Source organism: Salvelinus alpinus, chromosome 16 (genome assembly GCF_045679555.1).
Source record: "Salvelinus alpinus chromosome 16, SLU_Salpinus.1, whole genome shotgun sequence".
NCBI classification, from domain to species: domain Eukaryota; kingdom Metazoa; phylum Chordata; class Actinopteri; order Salmoniformes; family Salmonidae; genus Salvelinus; species Salvelinus alpinus.
The window spans coordinates 44,247,025-44,265,197 of record NC_092101.1 but is presented as its reverse complement, the minus strand read 5'-3'; the positions used below and the strand labels follow the sequence as shown (position 1 = coordinate 44,265,197).

Sequence of the window (18,173 nt, the reverse complement as noted above, 5' to 3'; positions counted from 1 at the left end):
TACTTTCTGAATGCACTGCATGTCAGAGACCTGCCTAGGCATGCTATCATCAAAGACACTTTACTACACATGAGTGGGCTACACCAGTGGTTCCCAAACAGGGGTCCTAGGCATATCTAAACGGGGTACTTGAGAAGACTGGTAAAATGCACACGAGGGAGTACTTCAGGGGTACTCCGAGCAGAGCAAAATTCAGTTTGCGGTACAGTAACCAAAAAAGGTTGGGAACAACTGGACTAGACCACCCTGGTTACTCGCTGGATATCCTGTTAACTAGAACATTTATCCTCACTGGGAGGTCATTCTCCACTCTCCCAGGTATATTGGTGTTATTGTGGGAGGTCATTCTCCACTCGCCCAGGTATATTGGTGTTATTGTGGGAGGTCATTCTCCACTCTCCCAGGTATATTGGTGTTATTGTGGGAGGTCATTCTCCACTCTCCCAGGTATATATTGGTGTTATTGTGGGAGGTCATTCTCCACTCTCCCAGGTATATATTGGTGTTATTGTGGGAGGTCATTCTCCACTCTCCCAGGTATATATTGGTGTTATTGTGGGAGGTCATTCTCCACTCTCCCAGGTATATATTGGTGTTATTGTGGGAGGTCATTCTCCACTCTCCCAGGTATATTGGTGTTATTGTGGGAGGTCATTCTCCACTCTCCCAGGTATATATTGGTGTTATTGTGGGAGATCATTCTCCACTCTCCCAGGTATATATTGGTGTTATTGTGGGAGGTCATTCTCCACTCTCCCAGGTATATATTGGTGTTATTGTGGGAGGTCATTCTCCACTCTCCCAGGTATATATTGGTGTTATTGTGGGAGGTCATTCTCCACTCTCCCAGGTATATTGGTGTTATTGTGGGAGGTCATTCTCCACTCTCCCAGGTGTATTGGTGTGACAAAGCCAATTGTGTGTATGTGAGTGTAGTTGTGTATGTCTGTGTCTCCACCCACCTGTACTGGTGCTGTGAGAGACAGTCCAACAGGTCTTTGGCAGTGAACCTGGGCTCCATGGCAGCAATCTAAAGCACAAGTCACCTACAGTATTAAGATTCAGCCCAATCAGCTTGGCAGTACATGTGATGTAACATTGCAATCCTATTAACATTTAGAATGAATGAATCCTACAATGTCCATGTGGATGACAAACCTTCATTCACCCTATCAAAAAATTGGGAGCTGGAAAGATGAAACATGAATGATCTCAGAGGAGGTGTGACCACCAGACAGAGGTTACTAGGAGTTAGAAATACTAACCTCACTGGAGTGGATGAAGGAGAGGAGAGCCTGGGCATCTTCTAGACAGCTGTCTGTTGACAGAACCCTACAAAACAGCCAGGGTCTGATTAGTGGAGGGACACACCACACACTGTCATTAAGTAACAGAGGAAATGGACTAGGGAAAATTAAGTGATAGAAAGGGTAATTAAAATACTTCTAGACTGTATAGTGTAAATATGGAGAGAGAGAGAGAGAGAGAGAGGGAGAGATGGACAAAGAGATGGAGAGAGAAAGGTTGCCATGAGAAAAGGGTAACCAGTGGAGCACAAACACCATTGTAAATACAACCTATATCTTTCTGTTGATTTATTTTCCCTTTTGAACTTCAACTATTTGCACATTGTTACTACATTAGCAATAATATAACATTTGAAATGTCTATATTCTTTTAAAACTGTTGCAATGTTTACTGTACATTTTTTATTGTTTATTTCCCTTTTGTTTGTCAATTTCACTTGCTTTGGGAACGTAAACATATGTTTCCCATGCCAATACAGCACCTTTTGAATTGAGAGAGAGAGATGGTGGAGGGAGAGGAAGGAAAGTCATTTCAGCAGGCTAGATCTGTCTGCATTATACATATTTTCTCCCGGCAGGGACTTGGGGGGGGGGGGGGGGGTTATGGGCTGTGATGATGCGTCACTGCTAGCTACTGTAAGAGCTACTGTCTGTCTGTCTCCTAGGTAACCACATAGGAGCAGCTTCAACAAACACACCTCATCCAAACCTCCTACAGATGGGCATACATGAAAGTCATCTTCATTTTTGGGCTTGTCTGTTCCATTTCTAACCAACCACCTGTTCTGCCTAACGTGTACAGTACAGAAATAGCATGGGTTTTATTCAAATCAACATCATGTGCAGCAGGAAAGAAACAGACTTTCAGGGATTCAGAGGGCCCTGAACAAACTGGAACTACACGTCACATCACAAACACACGGTTCTAACAATGAACATGCTTTTGGGAAATTGGGCCCTGATCTGTATTCAGAAATGAGGTAGGTAGTGAAGAGGTGTTTAGGTAGGTAGTGAAGAGGTGTTTAGGTAGGTAGTGAAGAGGTGTTTAGGTAGGTAGTGAAGAGGTGTTTAGGTAGGTAGTGAAGAGGTGTTTAGGTAGGTAGTGAAGAGGTGTTTAGGTAGGTAGTGAAGAGGTGTTTAGGTAGGTAGTGAAGGGGTGTTTAGGTAGGTAGTGAAGGGGTGTTTAGGTAGGTAGTGAAGGGGTGTTTAGGTAGGTAGTGAAGGGGTGTTTAGGTAGGTAGTGAAGGGGTGTTTAGGTAGGTAGTGAAGGGGTGTTTAGGTAGGTAGTGAAGGGGTGTTTAGGTAGGTAGTGAAGGGGTGTTTAGGTAGGTAGTGAAGGGGTGTTTAGGTAGGTAGTGAAGGGGTGTTTAGGTAGGTAGTGAAGAGGTGTTTAGGTAGGTAGTGAAGAGGTGTTTAGATAGGTAGTGAAGAGGTGTTTAGGTAGGTAGTGAAGAGGCATCCTAGAAGACGTGTGATAATGCCCCATTGTGTGAGAAGTTATACAAAAACTATAGTGCCAAGTCACACAATACACTGTATTATTAGAACAATGTGAATAACTTATAATATTCTGATATATTCCAACTGTACCGTACAGTAGGCTGTGTGTGCTAATGAGCGTTTGAGTGAGGTGTTAGACAAATGTAATGATTAATGAGCTCTAAAACACCAATCTGGGCCTTGTTTCCCAAAAGCATCTTAAGAGCCACTGAACACACCGATTTGCACGTACGGTGCATTCGGAAAGTATTCAGACACCTTAACCTTTTCCACATTTTGTTACATCCTTATTCTAAAATGGATTACATTGAAAAAATACACACACAATACCCCATAATGACAAAGCAAAAACAGGTTTTTAGAAACGCTTGCAAATTTATACAAAAATAACATTTACATAACTATTCAGACCCTTCACGCAGTACTTTATTGAAGCACCTTTGGCAGCGATTACAGCCTTGAGTCTTCTTGGGTATGACGCTACAAGCTTGGCACACCTGTATCTAGGGAGTTTCTCCCATTTTTCTTTGCAGATCATCTTAAGCTCTGTCAGGTTGGATGGGGAGCATAGTTGCACAGCTATTTTCAGGTCTCTCCAGAGAAGTTCGATTGGGTTCAAGTCTGGGCTCTGGCTGGGCCACTCAAGGACATTCAGAGACTTGTCCCAGAAGCCACTCCTGCATTGTTTTGCTTGTGTGCTTAGGGTCATTGTCCTGTTGGAAGTTGAACCGTCATCCCAGTCTGAGGTCCTGAGTGCTTATTTATTTTAGACAGGTCTACAGAAGCATTTATTTATTTCAGAAGAACAGAACAGCATACTCTGAGTTGTCCTTATGTTAGGCCCTGATCTGGCTATGCCATATTACTGTGGGCTACACTAGTTATTTTAGCAGACAAGAACGCCTTGGAATTCTAAGCAAATATTTTACATTATTTTATAGAATGAATACAATTGAGCAAAGCTGAATAAAATACAAAGGACGTCTCCAAACGATTTGAGGGAGTGGGTACATGCAGCTATTCTGTGTTGAGCAGTTAACAAAAGAAATAGGTACTACTATATATGCTTAATTTAGAGTTAATGTAACTTTAGTTGTTCTACAAATGTTGGGCTATATATGTTTCGATTTTTAATACATTGTAAGGCTGCATGACGCGACTAATGATCTTTATTTTTTTTTAATTGCTTGAAAGTCAGGAGCTCTGCTTTGTTTTTTGCGCAGGCTGTACACACTTAATCTGTCTCTCATTCACAATTTGACAAGCACTTGATAATGCCTCGAATTTAATGGCGGCATCCCCTTTGTGCGGCCATAATGCACCCTAAAGAAATCCATGTCTTTTGCGGCCAGTGGCCGTTGTTCCCTTCTCCCAGAGTGCAGCGTACTCCGAAGCACCTCTCACTCACATGGCTCTCCATCACGTGATCGGGTATTTCTCACAGGCTACAAGTGAAGACAGACACTTTGAGGACGCAACTGCATGCATATTGAAGATATTGGAAGAACTATCCACATTTACTTTGTCAGCCAACAAGATTAGGCCTTACGAACAGCAAAATCACTAGCCTGTCAATCTACTATCCCCATAGTACAAAAGTTTACCTATTCTATTCTGTGTGAGAAATAAATATTCCAAACATAGTCTGGGACAGTTGTGGGATGCGATAGATCCCAAATTAATACAACCACTAGCATCAAACAAACTATTTTACGCAATAGATCAGAACGTTTAGCTTAAAATGTGATAAACTATTAGGCTATTTCTTCACATTATAAGCGCAGCAACGCGCATACGGCAGTAGGCTATAATTGCGAATGTTCCGTTAGCGGGAATACACCATTATCAAAAGTGACCGCATATGCGATTATGTATGTAATGTTTTTATTATAAAAAGGTGCATTATAATGGTGAAAATTATCTTCCCCAAACTTGAAACTCACGCGCTGCTTCTAAAAGCCGGTTAGGCTCTACACCCCTTGTAAAGCGGATTAATGTGCTTCATTTTAAGAAGTTATTTGGCCACAAATTGTGATACAAACCTGATCAAAACATATAGGCCTATGGGCAAGGCTACGTGAGGTGTGCGACTATGATAAAAAAATGGCGCAAAAAAATGGCATTGTTTCTTGCCTTCAAGCTGGGCATCATTCACAATTGATAATATATCAATCAAAGTGATAGGATAATATTGACACCAATCAGACTATTCTTGAATTAATCTTGTCTTTACATATACGTATGAATTTTTTTATAATTAGAATGAACCATTATCATGCACCTGTCTCGAAAAAATACATGTCATCTATACACTTAAATAACGAATGGAGGACGCTTTTCCCATGGTTCATTTTCATGCCAGTCAGGTAGGCTATACTCCTGTTATAAATATAAGCAATGTGCTTAATATTAGGAAAGTTGAGAATTAAATATAGTAGGCCTAAACTATAGAAAGCCTATGGGGCCCTCCTATTTTTATTAGAGGCCATCACTCTTTTCTCACGCAATTGCATAGCCTATAGAAATGTTGCGCAACATGAGCGCTCATGAAGCGTTTGATTAGAATTTCAATTACATTGATGTCAGAGTGATTAGAGGGACAATAGAGTGCCGAGTACCAGGCAGTTAGCAAGTTTGGTAGACTACTAATGACCAGCAGCCTGCATCAGAGCTTGGAGAAAACAAATTACCGTGGCTAAACAATCACATGGAATTTGACTGCCTTCATGACCACCGGTAATACAGTCACAGCAAGAGCTCTATCTTTGACCGCCGACAACGAAGTTGATTACAAATACAAAGTTGCCAATGTCTTTGCAATCGTTACAAAGCAAAGGATAAACAGATGCTTCAAATGAAAAGATGACTGCATTGAAAGATAAACAGCCTACCAAGAGTATAGACTACATAGGCCTATATTATTTCAATTATATTGAAATAAATGTTATGTTCATTGAATTTAGTAAAAATATATATATAATAATGCTATTTGTGATTTTTGCCTCAATATATTTCTTGATGTGTAGCCTAACGTGTGTAATGATGTTCCAAATCTTGACTCGGTATATTATTATAGGGTAAGAATTACAATAAGCCACATCAATATTTGCAGCCATAGGTGACAATAATGCTCTAGGAGCTGATCCGTCATCAGTATTGTGAAATAATTCTAACGTTAAGGAAAGATTTAAAATGGAGACAGCTGACCCGAGTTAAATAAAGGTTAAATAAATGAACACACCACTGGTTGGGTTCTAACTGAAACTACAATGAGGCAGAATGTTCCTAGTTACTGTTGAAAGAGACACAGCGTTCCTGACTGAGGGGACACCATACACCAACCAAACCGGACCCCTGTTTAAGGCTGTGTCTGTGTGCACAGCAGCATGCCTTACTTTTAATACTATTCCCCAAATTCCCCAATTCTTGAAGAAGGAGAAGCTCGCCAATGTAGTGGAAAACAAGGCGAGGACATTTGGCTGTCCAGGAGAAAGTCAGACTCTTTAACACATCACAATGAGCCATCAACCATAACATGAACGATTTCAGTGACCCCGTGACTGCTGGGATGATTATTTTTTAATAACGTCATCACCATAGCAACCGTCAGTGACGTATTGTGAAAGTGTTACTGATTGCAGATTGTCTGCAGCCTCGCTAATATCTTCCCCTGGCCTGAATGGCAGTGAGTCTAGCAGAGAGGAGAGTGTGACACCAGACCGACAAGTCAAGACAGGAGCTCTACTGTGACGACATCAGGCGTGTCCCATTTCTGGGCAATTTGCAATCGCTCCTTCAAACACATCCTTAGTCTGGAACAGGTGGGTGATTCAGCCTCATTGAATATGGTTAGGCTAAGTTTGGGGTGGTAGTGGTCACCAGTCCTGGTCCTAAGAGTTACAAGGTTTGCAGGTGTTTAAGGTGAGAGATATGTCAGGTATCTCACCTGGTAAAGGCCTGTAGCAGTTGTTTGACAGCAGTAGACAGTCTGTGCAGACAGGAGAGGGCGTCCTGGGGAAGGGGAGGACCCTCTACTGGCTGGTTGGTTTCTATGGCGCCCGGGTCAAAGCGGAGAGCGGCGAACACAGCAGAGCTGAACAAAGCACATTGACCTCTTATACTAACATACACTCACATTCATTCATTAAATAACTGTCCCTTTAACAGGCACAGTCTTTAGAATGCATGTTAGAAAAACTAGTATTTAGGACCCTGCCTTCCCAACTATGGGCTAATCTCCACAGGTCCTGAACTCAGTATCATCTGCTCACCTGATCCCACACACATTGTTCCAGATGTTCTCAAACATCACCCACACTTCCTGGTGTGACACCCGAGCAGGCGTGGTCTGTTTCTCTTCCTCCTCCTCCTCCTCTTCCGCCATGAGGGTGTCACCGTCACTGGTGTGGGTCTCCTCTGAGACTTTCTCTGGCTACATACCAAAATCAACTTTAAGTTTCATTTATTTGCCATTTGTAAACAAGCACAAACATTGGAATGTCTCTTTAGACGAGAGCTCAACGGTAAAACTGTAAGAGATTTTAAGAAACGCACAAGAAAACTATACAAATAAGTTTGAACAACTTTAGACAACTTGGGTCCAAAACATAAAGAAAACGGATTTGCCACCGTGTGACGTTGCAGTCCTGAATAAGCTCCAGGCAGCGTACCTGAGGGAGTATCCTCTGCAGCAGGGTGTTCAGGGAGGCGAGGGCCGGTCGGACACGCCCATCGTAGTCTGACCTGCAGCCGAAGGCCTGCAGCAGCTCTCTAGCCTCATACAGAGCCAGCAGTGTAGAGCTATGCTCTACTGACTTACCTAAGGAGAGAGACCAGAACGTCAGAGTACACACACTTTGTACACACATAACCAGACACACGATCACATGTAGTCACGCACGCACATATGTCAATGAGAAACACAGAGGCCAATTGTAAACAACCCCACAGTTTGTCCTGACAGTACAGTAGTTATTTAACCAGAGCCAGTTTGTCCTGACAGTACAGTAGTTATTTAACCAGAGCCAGTTTGTCCTGACAGTACAGTAGTTATTTAACCAGAGCCAGTTTGTCCTGACGGTACAGTAGTTATTTAACCAGAGCCAGTTTGTCCTGACGGTACAGTAGTTATTTAACCAGAGCCAGTTTGTCCTGACGGTACAGTAGTTATTTAACCAGAGCCAGTTTGTCCTGACGGTACAGTAGTTATTTAACCAGAGCCAGTTTGTCCTGACGGTACAGTAGTTATTTAACCAGAGCCAGTTTGTCCTGACGGTACAGTAGTTATTTAACCAGAGCCAGTTTGTCCTGACGGTACAGTAGTTATTTAACCAGAGCCAGTTTGTCCTGACGGTACAGTAGTTATTTAACCAGAGCCAGTTTGTCCTGACGGTACAGTAGTTATTTAACCAGAGCCAGTTTGTCCTGACGGTACAGTAGTTATTTAACCAGAGCCAGTTTGTCCTGACGGTACAGTAGTTATTTAACCAGAGCCAGTTTGTCCTGACGGTACAGTAGTTATTTAACCAGAGCCAGTTTGTCCTGACGGTACAGTAGTTATTTAACCAGAGCCAGTTTGTCCTGACGGTACAGTAGTTATTTAACCAGAGCCAGTTTGTCCTGACGGTACAGTAGTTATTTAACCAGAGCCAGTTTGTCCTGACGGTACAGTAGTTATTTAACCAGAGCCAGTTTGTCCTGACGGTACAGTAGTTATTTAACCAGAGCCAGTTTGTCCTGACGGTACAGTAGTTATTTAACCAGAGCCAGTTTGTCCTGACGGTACAGTAGTTATTTAACCAGAGCCAGTTTGTCCTGACGGTACAGTAGTTATTTAACCAGAGCCAGTTTGTCCTGACGGTACAGTAGTTATTTAACCAGAGCCAGTTTGTCCTGACGGTACAGTAGTTATTTAACCAGAGCCAGTTTGTCCTGACGGTACAGTAGTTATTTAACCAGAGCCAGTTTGTCCTGACGGTACAGTAGTTATTTAACCAGAGCCAGTTTGTCCTGACGGTACAGTAGTTATTTAACCAGAGCCAGTTTGTCCTGACGGTACAGTAGTTATTTAACCAGAGCCAGTTTGTCCTGACGGTACAGTAGTTATTTAACCAGAGCCAGTTTGTCCTGACGGTACAGTAGTTATTTAACCAGAGCCAGTTTGTCCTGACGGTACAGTAGTTATTTAACCAGAGCCAGTTTGTCCTGACGGTACAGTAGTTATTTAACCAGAGCCAGTTTGTCCTGACAGTACAGTAGTTATTTAACCAGAGCCAGTTTGTCCTGACAGTACAGTAGTTATTTAACCAGAGCCAGTTTGTCCTGACAGTACAGTAGTTATTTAACCAGAGCCAGTTTGTCCTGACAGTACAGTAGTTATTTAACCAGAGCCAGTTTGTCCTGACAGTACAGTAGTTATTTAACCAGAGCCAGTTTGTCCTGACAGTACAGTAGTTATTTAACCAGAGCCAGTTTGTCCTGACAGTACAGTAGTTATTTAACCAGAGCCAGTTTGTCCTGACAGTACAGTAGTTATTTAACCAGAGCCAGTTTGTCCTGACAGTACAGTAGTTATTTAACCAGAGCCAGTTTGTCCTGACAGTACAGTAGTTATTTAACCAGAGCCAGTTTGTCCTGACAGTACAGTAGTTATTTAACCAGAGCCAGTTTGTCCTGACAGTACAGTAGTTATTTAACCAGAGCCAGTTTGTCCTGACAGTACAGTAGTTATTTAACCAGAGCCAGTTTGTCCTGACAGTACAGTAGTTATTTAACCAGAGCCAGTTTGTCCTGACAGTACAGTAGTTATTTAACCAGAGCCAGTTTGTCCTGACAGTACAGTAGTTATTTAACCAGAGCCAGTTTGTCCTGACAGTACAGTAGTTATTTAACCAGAGCCAGTTTGTCCTGACAGTACAGTAGTTATTTAACCAGAGCCAGTTTGTCCTGACAGTACAGTAGTTATTTAACCAGAGCCAGTTTGTCCTGACAGTACAGTAGTTATTTAACCAGAGCCAGTTTGTCCTGACAGTACAGTAGTTATTTAACCAGAGCCAGTTTGTCCTGACAGTACAGTAGTTATTTAACCAGAGCCAGTTTGTCCTGACAGTACAGTAGTTATTTAACCAGAGCCAGTTTGTCCTGACAGTACAGTAGTTATTTAACCAGAGCCAGTTTGTCCTGACAGTACAGTAGTTATTTAACCAGAGCCAGTTTGTCCTGACAGTACAGTAGTTATTTAACCAGAGCCAGTTTGTCCTGACAGTACAGTAGTTATTTAACCAGAGCCAGTTTGTCCTGACAGTACAGTAGTTATTTAACCAGAGCCAGTTTGTCCTGACAGTACAGTAGTTATTTAACCAGAGCCAGTTTGTCCTGACAGTACAGTAGTTATTTAACCAGAGCCAGTTTGTCCTGACAGTACAGTAGTTATTTAACCAGAGCCAGTTTGTCCTGACAGTACAGTAGTTATTTAACCAGAGCCAGTTTGTCCTGACAGTACAGTAGTTATTTAACCAGAGCCAGTTTGTCCTGACAGTACAGTAGTTATTTAACCAGAGCCAGTTTGTCCTGACAGTACAGTAGTTATTTAACCAGAGCCAGTTTGTCCTGACAGTACAGTAGTTATTTAACCAGAGCCAGTTTGTCCTGACAGTACAGTAGTTATTTAACCAGAGCCAGTTTGTCCTGACAGTACAGTAGTTATTTAACCAGAGCCAGTTTGTCCTGACAGTACAGTAGTTATTTAACCAGAGCCAGTTTGTCCTGACAGTACAGTAGTTATTTAACCAGAGCCAGTTTGTCCTGACAGTACAGTAGTTATTTAACCAGAGCCAGTTTGTCCTGACAGTACAGTAGTTATTTAACCAGAGCCAGTTTGTCCTGACAGTACAGTAGTTATTTAACCAGAGCCAGTTTGTCCTGACAGTACAGTAGTTATTTAACCAGAGCCAGTTTGTCCTGACAGTACAGTAGTTATTTAACCAGAGCCAGTTTGTCCTGACAGTACAGTAGTTATTTAACCAGAGCCAGTTTGTCCTGACAGTACAGTAGTTATTTAACCAGAGCCAGTTTCTCCTGACAGTACAGTAGTTATTTAACCAGAGCCAGTTTCTCCTGACAGTACAGTAGTTATTTAACCAGAGCCAGTTTGTCCTGACAGTACAGTAGTTATTTAACCAGAGCCAGTTTGTCCTGACAGTACAGTAGTTATTTAACCAGAGCCAGTTTGTCCTGACAGTACAGTAGTTATTTAACCAGAGCCAGTTTGTCCTGACAGTACAGTAGTTATTTAACCAGAGCCAGTTTGTCCTGACAGTACAGTAGTTATTTAACCAGAGCCAGTTTGTCCTGACAGTACAGTAGTTATTTAACCAGAGCCAGTTTGTCCTGACAGTACAGTAGTTATTTAACCAGAGCCAGTTTGTCCTGACAGTACAGTAGTTATTTAACCAGAGCCAGTTTGTCCTGACAGTACAGTAGTTATTTAACCAGAGCCAGTTTGTCCTGACAGTACAGTAGTTATTTAACCAGAGCCAGTTTGTCCTGACAGTACAGTAGTTATTTAACCAGAGCCAGTTTGTCCTGACAGTACAGTAGTTATTTAACCAGAGCCAGTTTGTCCTGACAGTACAGTAGTTATTTAACCAGAGCCAGTTTGTCCTGACAGTACAGTAGTTATTTAACCAGAGCCAGTTTGTCCTGACAGTACAGTAGTTATTTAACCAGAGCCAGTTTGTCCTGACAGTACAGTAGTTATATAACCAGAGCCAGTTTGTCCTGACAGTACAGTAGTTATATAACCAGAGCCAGTTTGTCCTGACAGTACAGTAGTTATTTAACCAGAGCCAGTTTGTCCTGACAGTACAGTAGTTATTTAACCAAAGCCAGTTTGTCCTGACAGTACAGTAGTTATTTAACCAGAGCCAGTTTGTCCTGACAGTACAGTAGTTATTTAACCAGAGCCAGTTTGTCCTGACAGTACAGTAGTTATTTAACCAGAGCCAGTTTGTCCTGACAGTACAGTAGTTATTTAACCAGAGCCAGTTTGTCCTGACAGTACAGTAGTTATTTAACCAGAGCCAGTTTGTCCTGACAGTACAGTAGTTATTTAACCAGAGCCAGTTTGTCCTGACAGTACAGTAGTTATTTAACCAGAGCCAGTTTGTCCTGACAGTACAGTAGTTATTTAACCAGAGCCAGTTTGTCCTGACAGTACAGTAGTTATTTAACCAGAGCCAGTTTGTCCTGACAGTACAGTAGTTATTTAACCAGAGCCAGTTTGTCCTGACAGTACAGTAGTTATTTAACCAGAGCCAGTTTGTCCTGACAGTACAGTAGTTATTTAACCAGAGCCAGTTTGTCCTGACAGTACAGTAGTTATTTAACCAGAGCCAGTTTGTCCTGACAGTACAGTAGTTATTTAACCAGAGCCAGTTTGTCCTGACAGTACAGTAGTTATTTAACCAGAGCCAGTTTGTCCTGACATTACAGTAGTTATTTAACCAGAGCCAGTTTGTCCTGACATTACAGTAGTTATTTAACCAGAGCCAGTTTGTCCTGACAGTACAGTAGTTATTTAACCAGTACATTTAATGGAGAATAGGAACACTTGCAGGAATTTAAGGTGTGTGTGTTTATACCTAATGTCACTTCCCTTCCGTGCACATCCACACACACACAAACAGTAACACACTGCAGTAGTTTCCACTTCTGGATTCTTCGATATACACCGTTCATCCCTCCCTTCCTCTCAACTCTCTAAGAGTCCTGGCTGGTCCACCCAAGATTAGAATAGGGAGGGGGGGGGGGGGTCATGCTAGAGAGAGTATGATGAACAGGGAAACACACACTCACACTACAGCTGCTAATGTAATACAACGACAAACAGAGCCAACACAGAGGGCAACACTGAGCAGCATGCTTAGTATGGCTACTGCAGTTAACCACTCAGTCAGCATTTTGCTTCTGACACACTTCTCTGCAGAGCCTTATTCTGAATATAGTTCTGTAGAGCAGTAGGAACGCTAGTGTAGACAGTATAGCACTGTGCTTTAGTCAGGGAGAACTCTATTTGCAGCACACTTCACTGGGCCCATTTTAAGGGATATCACTATTTATTTTTAGCATGCAAATGTACTAGTTTCCATCAAAGTGTTCAAAGTACACACAACATTTTATAGTGTTTTTCCCCCATTATTTATAGTTTATTTGGACAATGTATAACAAAAACATAAGTCTCAGAAACTGAGAAAAGATGTGTTGCACTAGATAACAGCTCATTTACATTTGTAGTTCCCAAAGAGAGATATTGATTGCATTTTGAGAGTGCTGTAATCTGACAGTGATGTCATGGTTTCTCACCTGAGAAAAAGAAGTTGTGAAGGTTTTCCAGGGATTGCTGCAGATTTCGAGGGACGATGTTGCCAAAGACAGAGATCCAGTGTTTCTTGAAACACTGCAGAAGGTCTTCAAGAGTCCAGGGCGGTTTCAGATATACGATCTATCGTTTCCAAACAAAAATGTAGGTTACAAAATGATAGCCAACATCTGATCACTTTACGTAGTTCAAGCTTCCTCTCTGTATATACACTCCCATCCATGTCTCTGGACACTGAGGGACATCTTTTGGGGGAGGGGGGTGGGGGGGCTATAATGAGATAGAATGTTCATATTAGGTGACAGTAGAGAATGTCATCTTTTATTTGACAGTATTTTCATATACAGTGGGGAGAACAAGTATTTGATACACTGCCGATTTTGCAGGTTTTCCTACTTACAAAGCATGTAGGGGTCTGTAATTTTTATCATAGGTACACTTCAACTGTGAGAGACGGAATCTAAAACAAAAATCCAGAAAATCACATTGTATGATTTTTAAGTAATTAATTAGCATTTTATTGCATGACATAAGTATTTGATCACCTACCAACCAGTAAGAATTCCGGCTCTCACAGACCTGTTAGTTTTTCTTTAAGAAGCCCTCCTGCTCTCCACTCATTACCTGTATTAACTGCACCTGTTTGAACTCGTTACCTGTATAAAAGACACCTGTCCACACACTCAATCAAACATACTCCAACCTCTCCATGGCCAAGACCAGAGAGCTGTGTAAGGACATCAGGGATAAAATTGTAGACCTGCACAAGGCTGGGATGGGCTACAGGACAATAGGCAAGCAGCTTGGTAAGAAGGCAACAACTGTTGGCGCAATTATTAGAAAATGGAAGAAGTTCAAGATGACGGTCAATCACCCTCGGTCTGGGGCTCCATGCAAGATCTCACCTCGTGGGCCATCAATGATCATGAGGAATGTGAGGGATCAGCCCAGAACTACACGGCAGGACCTGGTCAATGACCTGAAGAGAGCTGGGACCACAGTCTCAAAGAAAACCATTAGTAACACACTACGCCATCATGGATTAAAATCCTGCAGCGCACGCAAGGTCCCCCTGCTCAAGCCAGCGCATGTCCAGGCCCGTCTGAAGTTTGCCAATGACCATCTGGATGATCCAGAGGAGGAATGGGAGAAGGTCATGTGGTCTGATGAGACAAAAATAGAGCTTTTTGGTCTAAACTCCACTCGCCGTGTTTGGAGGAAGAAGAAGGATGAGTACAACCCCAAGAACACCATCCCAACCGTGAAGCATGGAGGTGGAAACATCATTCTTTGGGGATGCCTTTCTGCAATGGGGACAGGACGACTGCACCGTATTGAGGGGAGGATGGATGGGGCCATGTATTGCGAGATCTTGGCCAACAACCTCCTTCCCTCAGTAAGAGCATTGAAGATGGGTCGTGGCTGGGTCTTCCAGCATGACAACGACCCAAAACACACAGCCAGGGCAACTAAGTAGTGGCTCCGTAAGAAGCATCTCAAGGTCCTGGAGTGGCCTAGCCAGTCTCCAGACCTGAACCCAATAGAAAATCTTTGGAGGGAGCTGAAAGTCCGTATTGCCCAGCGACAGCCCCGAAACCTGAAGGATCTGGAGAAGTTCTGTATGGAGGAGTGGGCCAAAATCCCTGCTGCAGTGTGTGCAAACCTGGTCAAGAACTACAGGAAACGTATGATCTCTGTAATTGCAAACAAAGGTTTCTGTACCAAATATTAAGTTCTGCTTTTCTGATGTATCAAATACTTATGTCATGCAATAAAATGCAAATTAATTACTTAAAAATCATACAATGTGATTTTCTGGATTTTTGTTTTAGATTCCGTCTCTCACAGTTGAAGTGTACCTATGATAAAAATTACAAACCTCTACATGCTTTGTAAGTAGGAAAACCTGCATAATCGGCAGTGTATCAAATACTTGTTCTCCCCACTGTATATTATTACACGCAATGACTACATCTTGTGACTATAAAAACTTGCACTTGTTTCAGAATATGTTTTGCCCAATAGGAATTTATTGGTGAATGTCTTATTGGTGAATGTCTTGTGCCATTTTAGAGTCACTTTTATTGCTAAATTGTTGGGACCACTGCAAAAAATATGACACCCACCCCCTCACTACCCTTTCTACTACTGCTGAAAAAGGTCAGAGGAGAAACACTGAGCACAATTCCACATCTACAAATCTGCTCAATACTTTCAGAGGCCAAGGCTGCATCCCGATTCTCCACACTTCTCCTGAAGCACTTGCACCCTCCCCATCATGGATTGAAAAGCATGGGACTGGGGTAGGCAACGGCTGGAGGGAGTTTCCATCATAGTAAAATCTATGACAGGGATTGTGCAAAAGGTAGAGAATCTGGACTCAGCCGATTGGCTGATTTGGAATTGACCAGAAGATTGTGGAGTTTACCTCTGTCCACAGTTCTTCATAGGCTGCCTTCATCTCAATCTCCAGCACCTGAGACAGCGCTTCTTTCAGACAGTCCTCCAGTACTGACACACAGCTGCTCAGCTCCCGGGCCTCTTCTGTAGCCTTCTTTCTCTTCTCTTCCATTTCTCTCTCTTTCCCTCCATCGCTCCTACTCTGTTCCTTCTGCTGCCGGCCTGGGAAGGGGCTGGGTTTCTGGTGGTCACGGGTCTGGCTCGGGGTGCGGATGAGGGTTTGTGTCTGTGTGTTGACAGGGGTCTGTGTGTGGGGTTGGGTGGGGGTCAGGTTGTGGACACCAGGCGTTTTGAGCCTGTCTACCACCTCCATCAGGTCAGCCTTACCGAAGGCCTTCACCCCACTCAGCAAGGCCTTACTACACAGGTTCTTATCATTACTGTGGACACACACACACACAATCAAATCAACCAGTCAGAAAGAAAGATATTGCTACAAATGCACGTCACACCAAGTGAGACAGAGTGTGAAAGTGTGAGTGTGTGTGCGACCAGACAGTGTGAGACCGCTTGTAAAGGAAGTCTTAGTGAAATGAAGAAGTGAATACTGATGACAAGCAGTATCGCTTTCAAACAGCACCATATCACATACAGAACTATCTCCAGACAGGCACGCACACACACACTGTCAAACCTTTCCTGCATGTATCTGCAGAGGAAAGACAGGCAGACACACTGCAGCAGGAGGGTGGGAGTGGACTCACGTGCAAAGGATGAGAGCACCCTCTGGGTAAAGACTCTGGTATTGCAGGCAGCACTGCAGCACTCTGTCGTCATTATTCTCAGCATTGAGTCCCTCTGTCAGAGAAAGAGCGAGAGAGAGAGAGAGAGAGAGAGGGGACAGGAGACATGCGTCATGACCATCACCTCAGCACTGAAGAGAGAGGTGAACCTGCTAGTTACTGCTGACAGGTAAAACAGAGTTTGGCAGAGGTTCTGCAGAAAGGGAGAGATTCTACTAGCAGGACTGCTCATCATTGAAACAAGTAGTTTTGTGATGCTGCGTGCACCGAGTTGAAATAGCACTGTGCTGCTATTGCCAGCAGGTGGCAGTCCAGAGGAACTATTGTTCAGTCCGTGCCAATGGAGGGAATACATAGGGGACTCACGGCTGCTCTGAGAGGCCTGCTGCATGGACTGGCCCCAGAGTCGAGGCTCCTGGCTCTTCAGGCAGGTGTAGATGTAATGAACGGCAGGTGTGGCCAGGTGGGCTACAGAGCTGGACAGCCTCTTCCTGTTCTTCAGAGAGTCTAGCTCCTGTAGTACCACCCAGGGTACGAGCACTGTGGGGAGACCTAGAGCTGAGGGAGGTGAGGGAGAGGAGGGGGAGATGGGGGAGGTTTGGAGGATGGCAGGAGAGGTGGGGAAATAGGAGCAGGTTGAGGAAGAAGGGAGGAGGAGAGGTGGGGGAATAGGAGCAGGTTGAGAAAGAAGGGAGGAGGAGAGGTGGGGGAATAGGAGCAGGTTGAGGAAGAAGGGAGGAGGAGAGGTGGGGAGGTGGGGGAATAGGAGAAGGTTGAGGAAGAAGGGAGGAGGAGAGGTGGGGGAATAGGAGAAGGTTGAGGAAGAAGGAGAGGTGGGGGAATAGGAGCAGGTTGAGGAAGAAGGGAGGAGGAGAGGTGGGGGAATAGGAGCAGGTTGAGGAAGAAGGGATGAGTAGAGGTGGGGAAATAGGAGAAGGTTGAGGAAGAAGGGAGGAGGAGAGGTGGGGAGGTGGGGGAATAGGAGCAGGTTGAGGAAGAAGGAGAGGTGGGGGAATAGGAGAAGGTTGAGGAAGAAGGGAGGAGGAGAGGTGGGGGAATAGGAGAAGGTTGAGGAAGAAGGGAGGAGGAGAGGTGGGGAGGTGGGGGAATAGGAGAAGGTTGAGGAAGAAGGGAGGAGGAGAGGTGGGGAGGTGGGGGAATAGGAGAAGGTTGAGGAAGAAGGAGAGGTGGGGGAATAGGAGAAGGTTGAGGAAGAAGGAGAGGTGGGGGAATAGGAGCAGGTTGGGGAAGAAGGGAGGAGGAGAGGTGGGGGAATAGGAGAAGGTTGAGGAAGAAGGGAGGAGGAGAGGTGGGGGAATAGGAGAAGGTTGAGGAAGAAGGGAGGAGGAGAGGTGGGGGAATAGGAGAAGGTTGAGGAAGAAGGGAGGAGGAGAGGTGGGGAGGTGGGGGAATAGGAGAAGGTTGAGGAAGAAGGGAGGAGGAGAGGTGGGGGAATAGAAGAAGGTTGAGGAAGAAGGGAGGAGGAGAGGTGGGGAGGTGGGGGAATAGGAGAAGGTTGAGGAAGAAGGAGAGGTGGGGGAATAGGAGAAGGTTGAGGAAGAAGGGAGGAGGAGAGGTGGGGAGGTGGGGGAATAGGAGAAGGTTGAGGAAGAAGGAGAGGTGGGGGAATAGGAGAAGGTTGAGGAAGAAGGGAGGAGGAGAGGTGGGGGAATAGGAGCAGGTTGAGGAAGAAGGGAGGAGGAGAGGTGGGGGAATAGGAGAAGGTTGAGGAAGAAGGGAGGAGGAGAGGTGGGGGAATAGGAGAAGGTTGAGGAAGAAGGGAGG

At 44.0% G+C, this 18,173-nt stretch overlaps 1 protein-coding gene across 3 annotated transcripts in view; it reads right to left on the bottom strand.

The window, feature by feature from the left end:
- Window positions 1-18,173, bottom strand: part of swt1 (SWT1 RNA endoribonuclease homolog) — a 46,994-nt gene that overhangs the window by 20,558 nt on the left and 8,263 nt on the right. For 2 of the 3 annotated variants that reach the window (XM_071346362.1, XM_071346361.1), the window contains exons 6-14: window positions 16,755-16,946; window positions 16,350-16,443; window positions 15,614-16,025; window positions 13,170-13,308; window positions 7,478-7,626; window positions 7,079-7,239; window positions 6,754-6,900; window positions 1,266-1,332; window positions 963-1,030 (exon numbers count right to left, since the gene is read on the bottom strand). In XM_071346362.1, the coding sequence (XP_071202463.1) occupies window positions 963-1,030; window positions 1,266-1,332; window positions 6,754-6,900; window positions 7,079-7,239; window positions 7,478-7,626; window positions 13,170-13,308; window positions 15,614-16,025; window positions 16,350-16,443; window positions 16,755-16,946 (1,429 nt within the window). The remainder of the gene's footprint in view (window positions 1-962; window positions 1,031-1,265; window positions 1,333-6,753; window positions 6,901-7,078; window positions 7,240-7,477; window positions 7,627-13,169; window positions 13,309-15,613; window positions 16,026-16,349; window positions 16,444-16,754; window positions 16,947-18,173) is intronic. The other variant, XM_071346363.1, reaches the window with a different exon arrangement.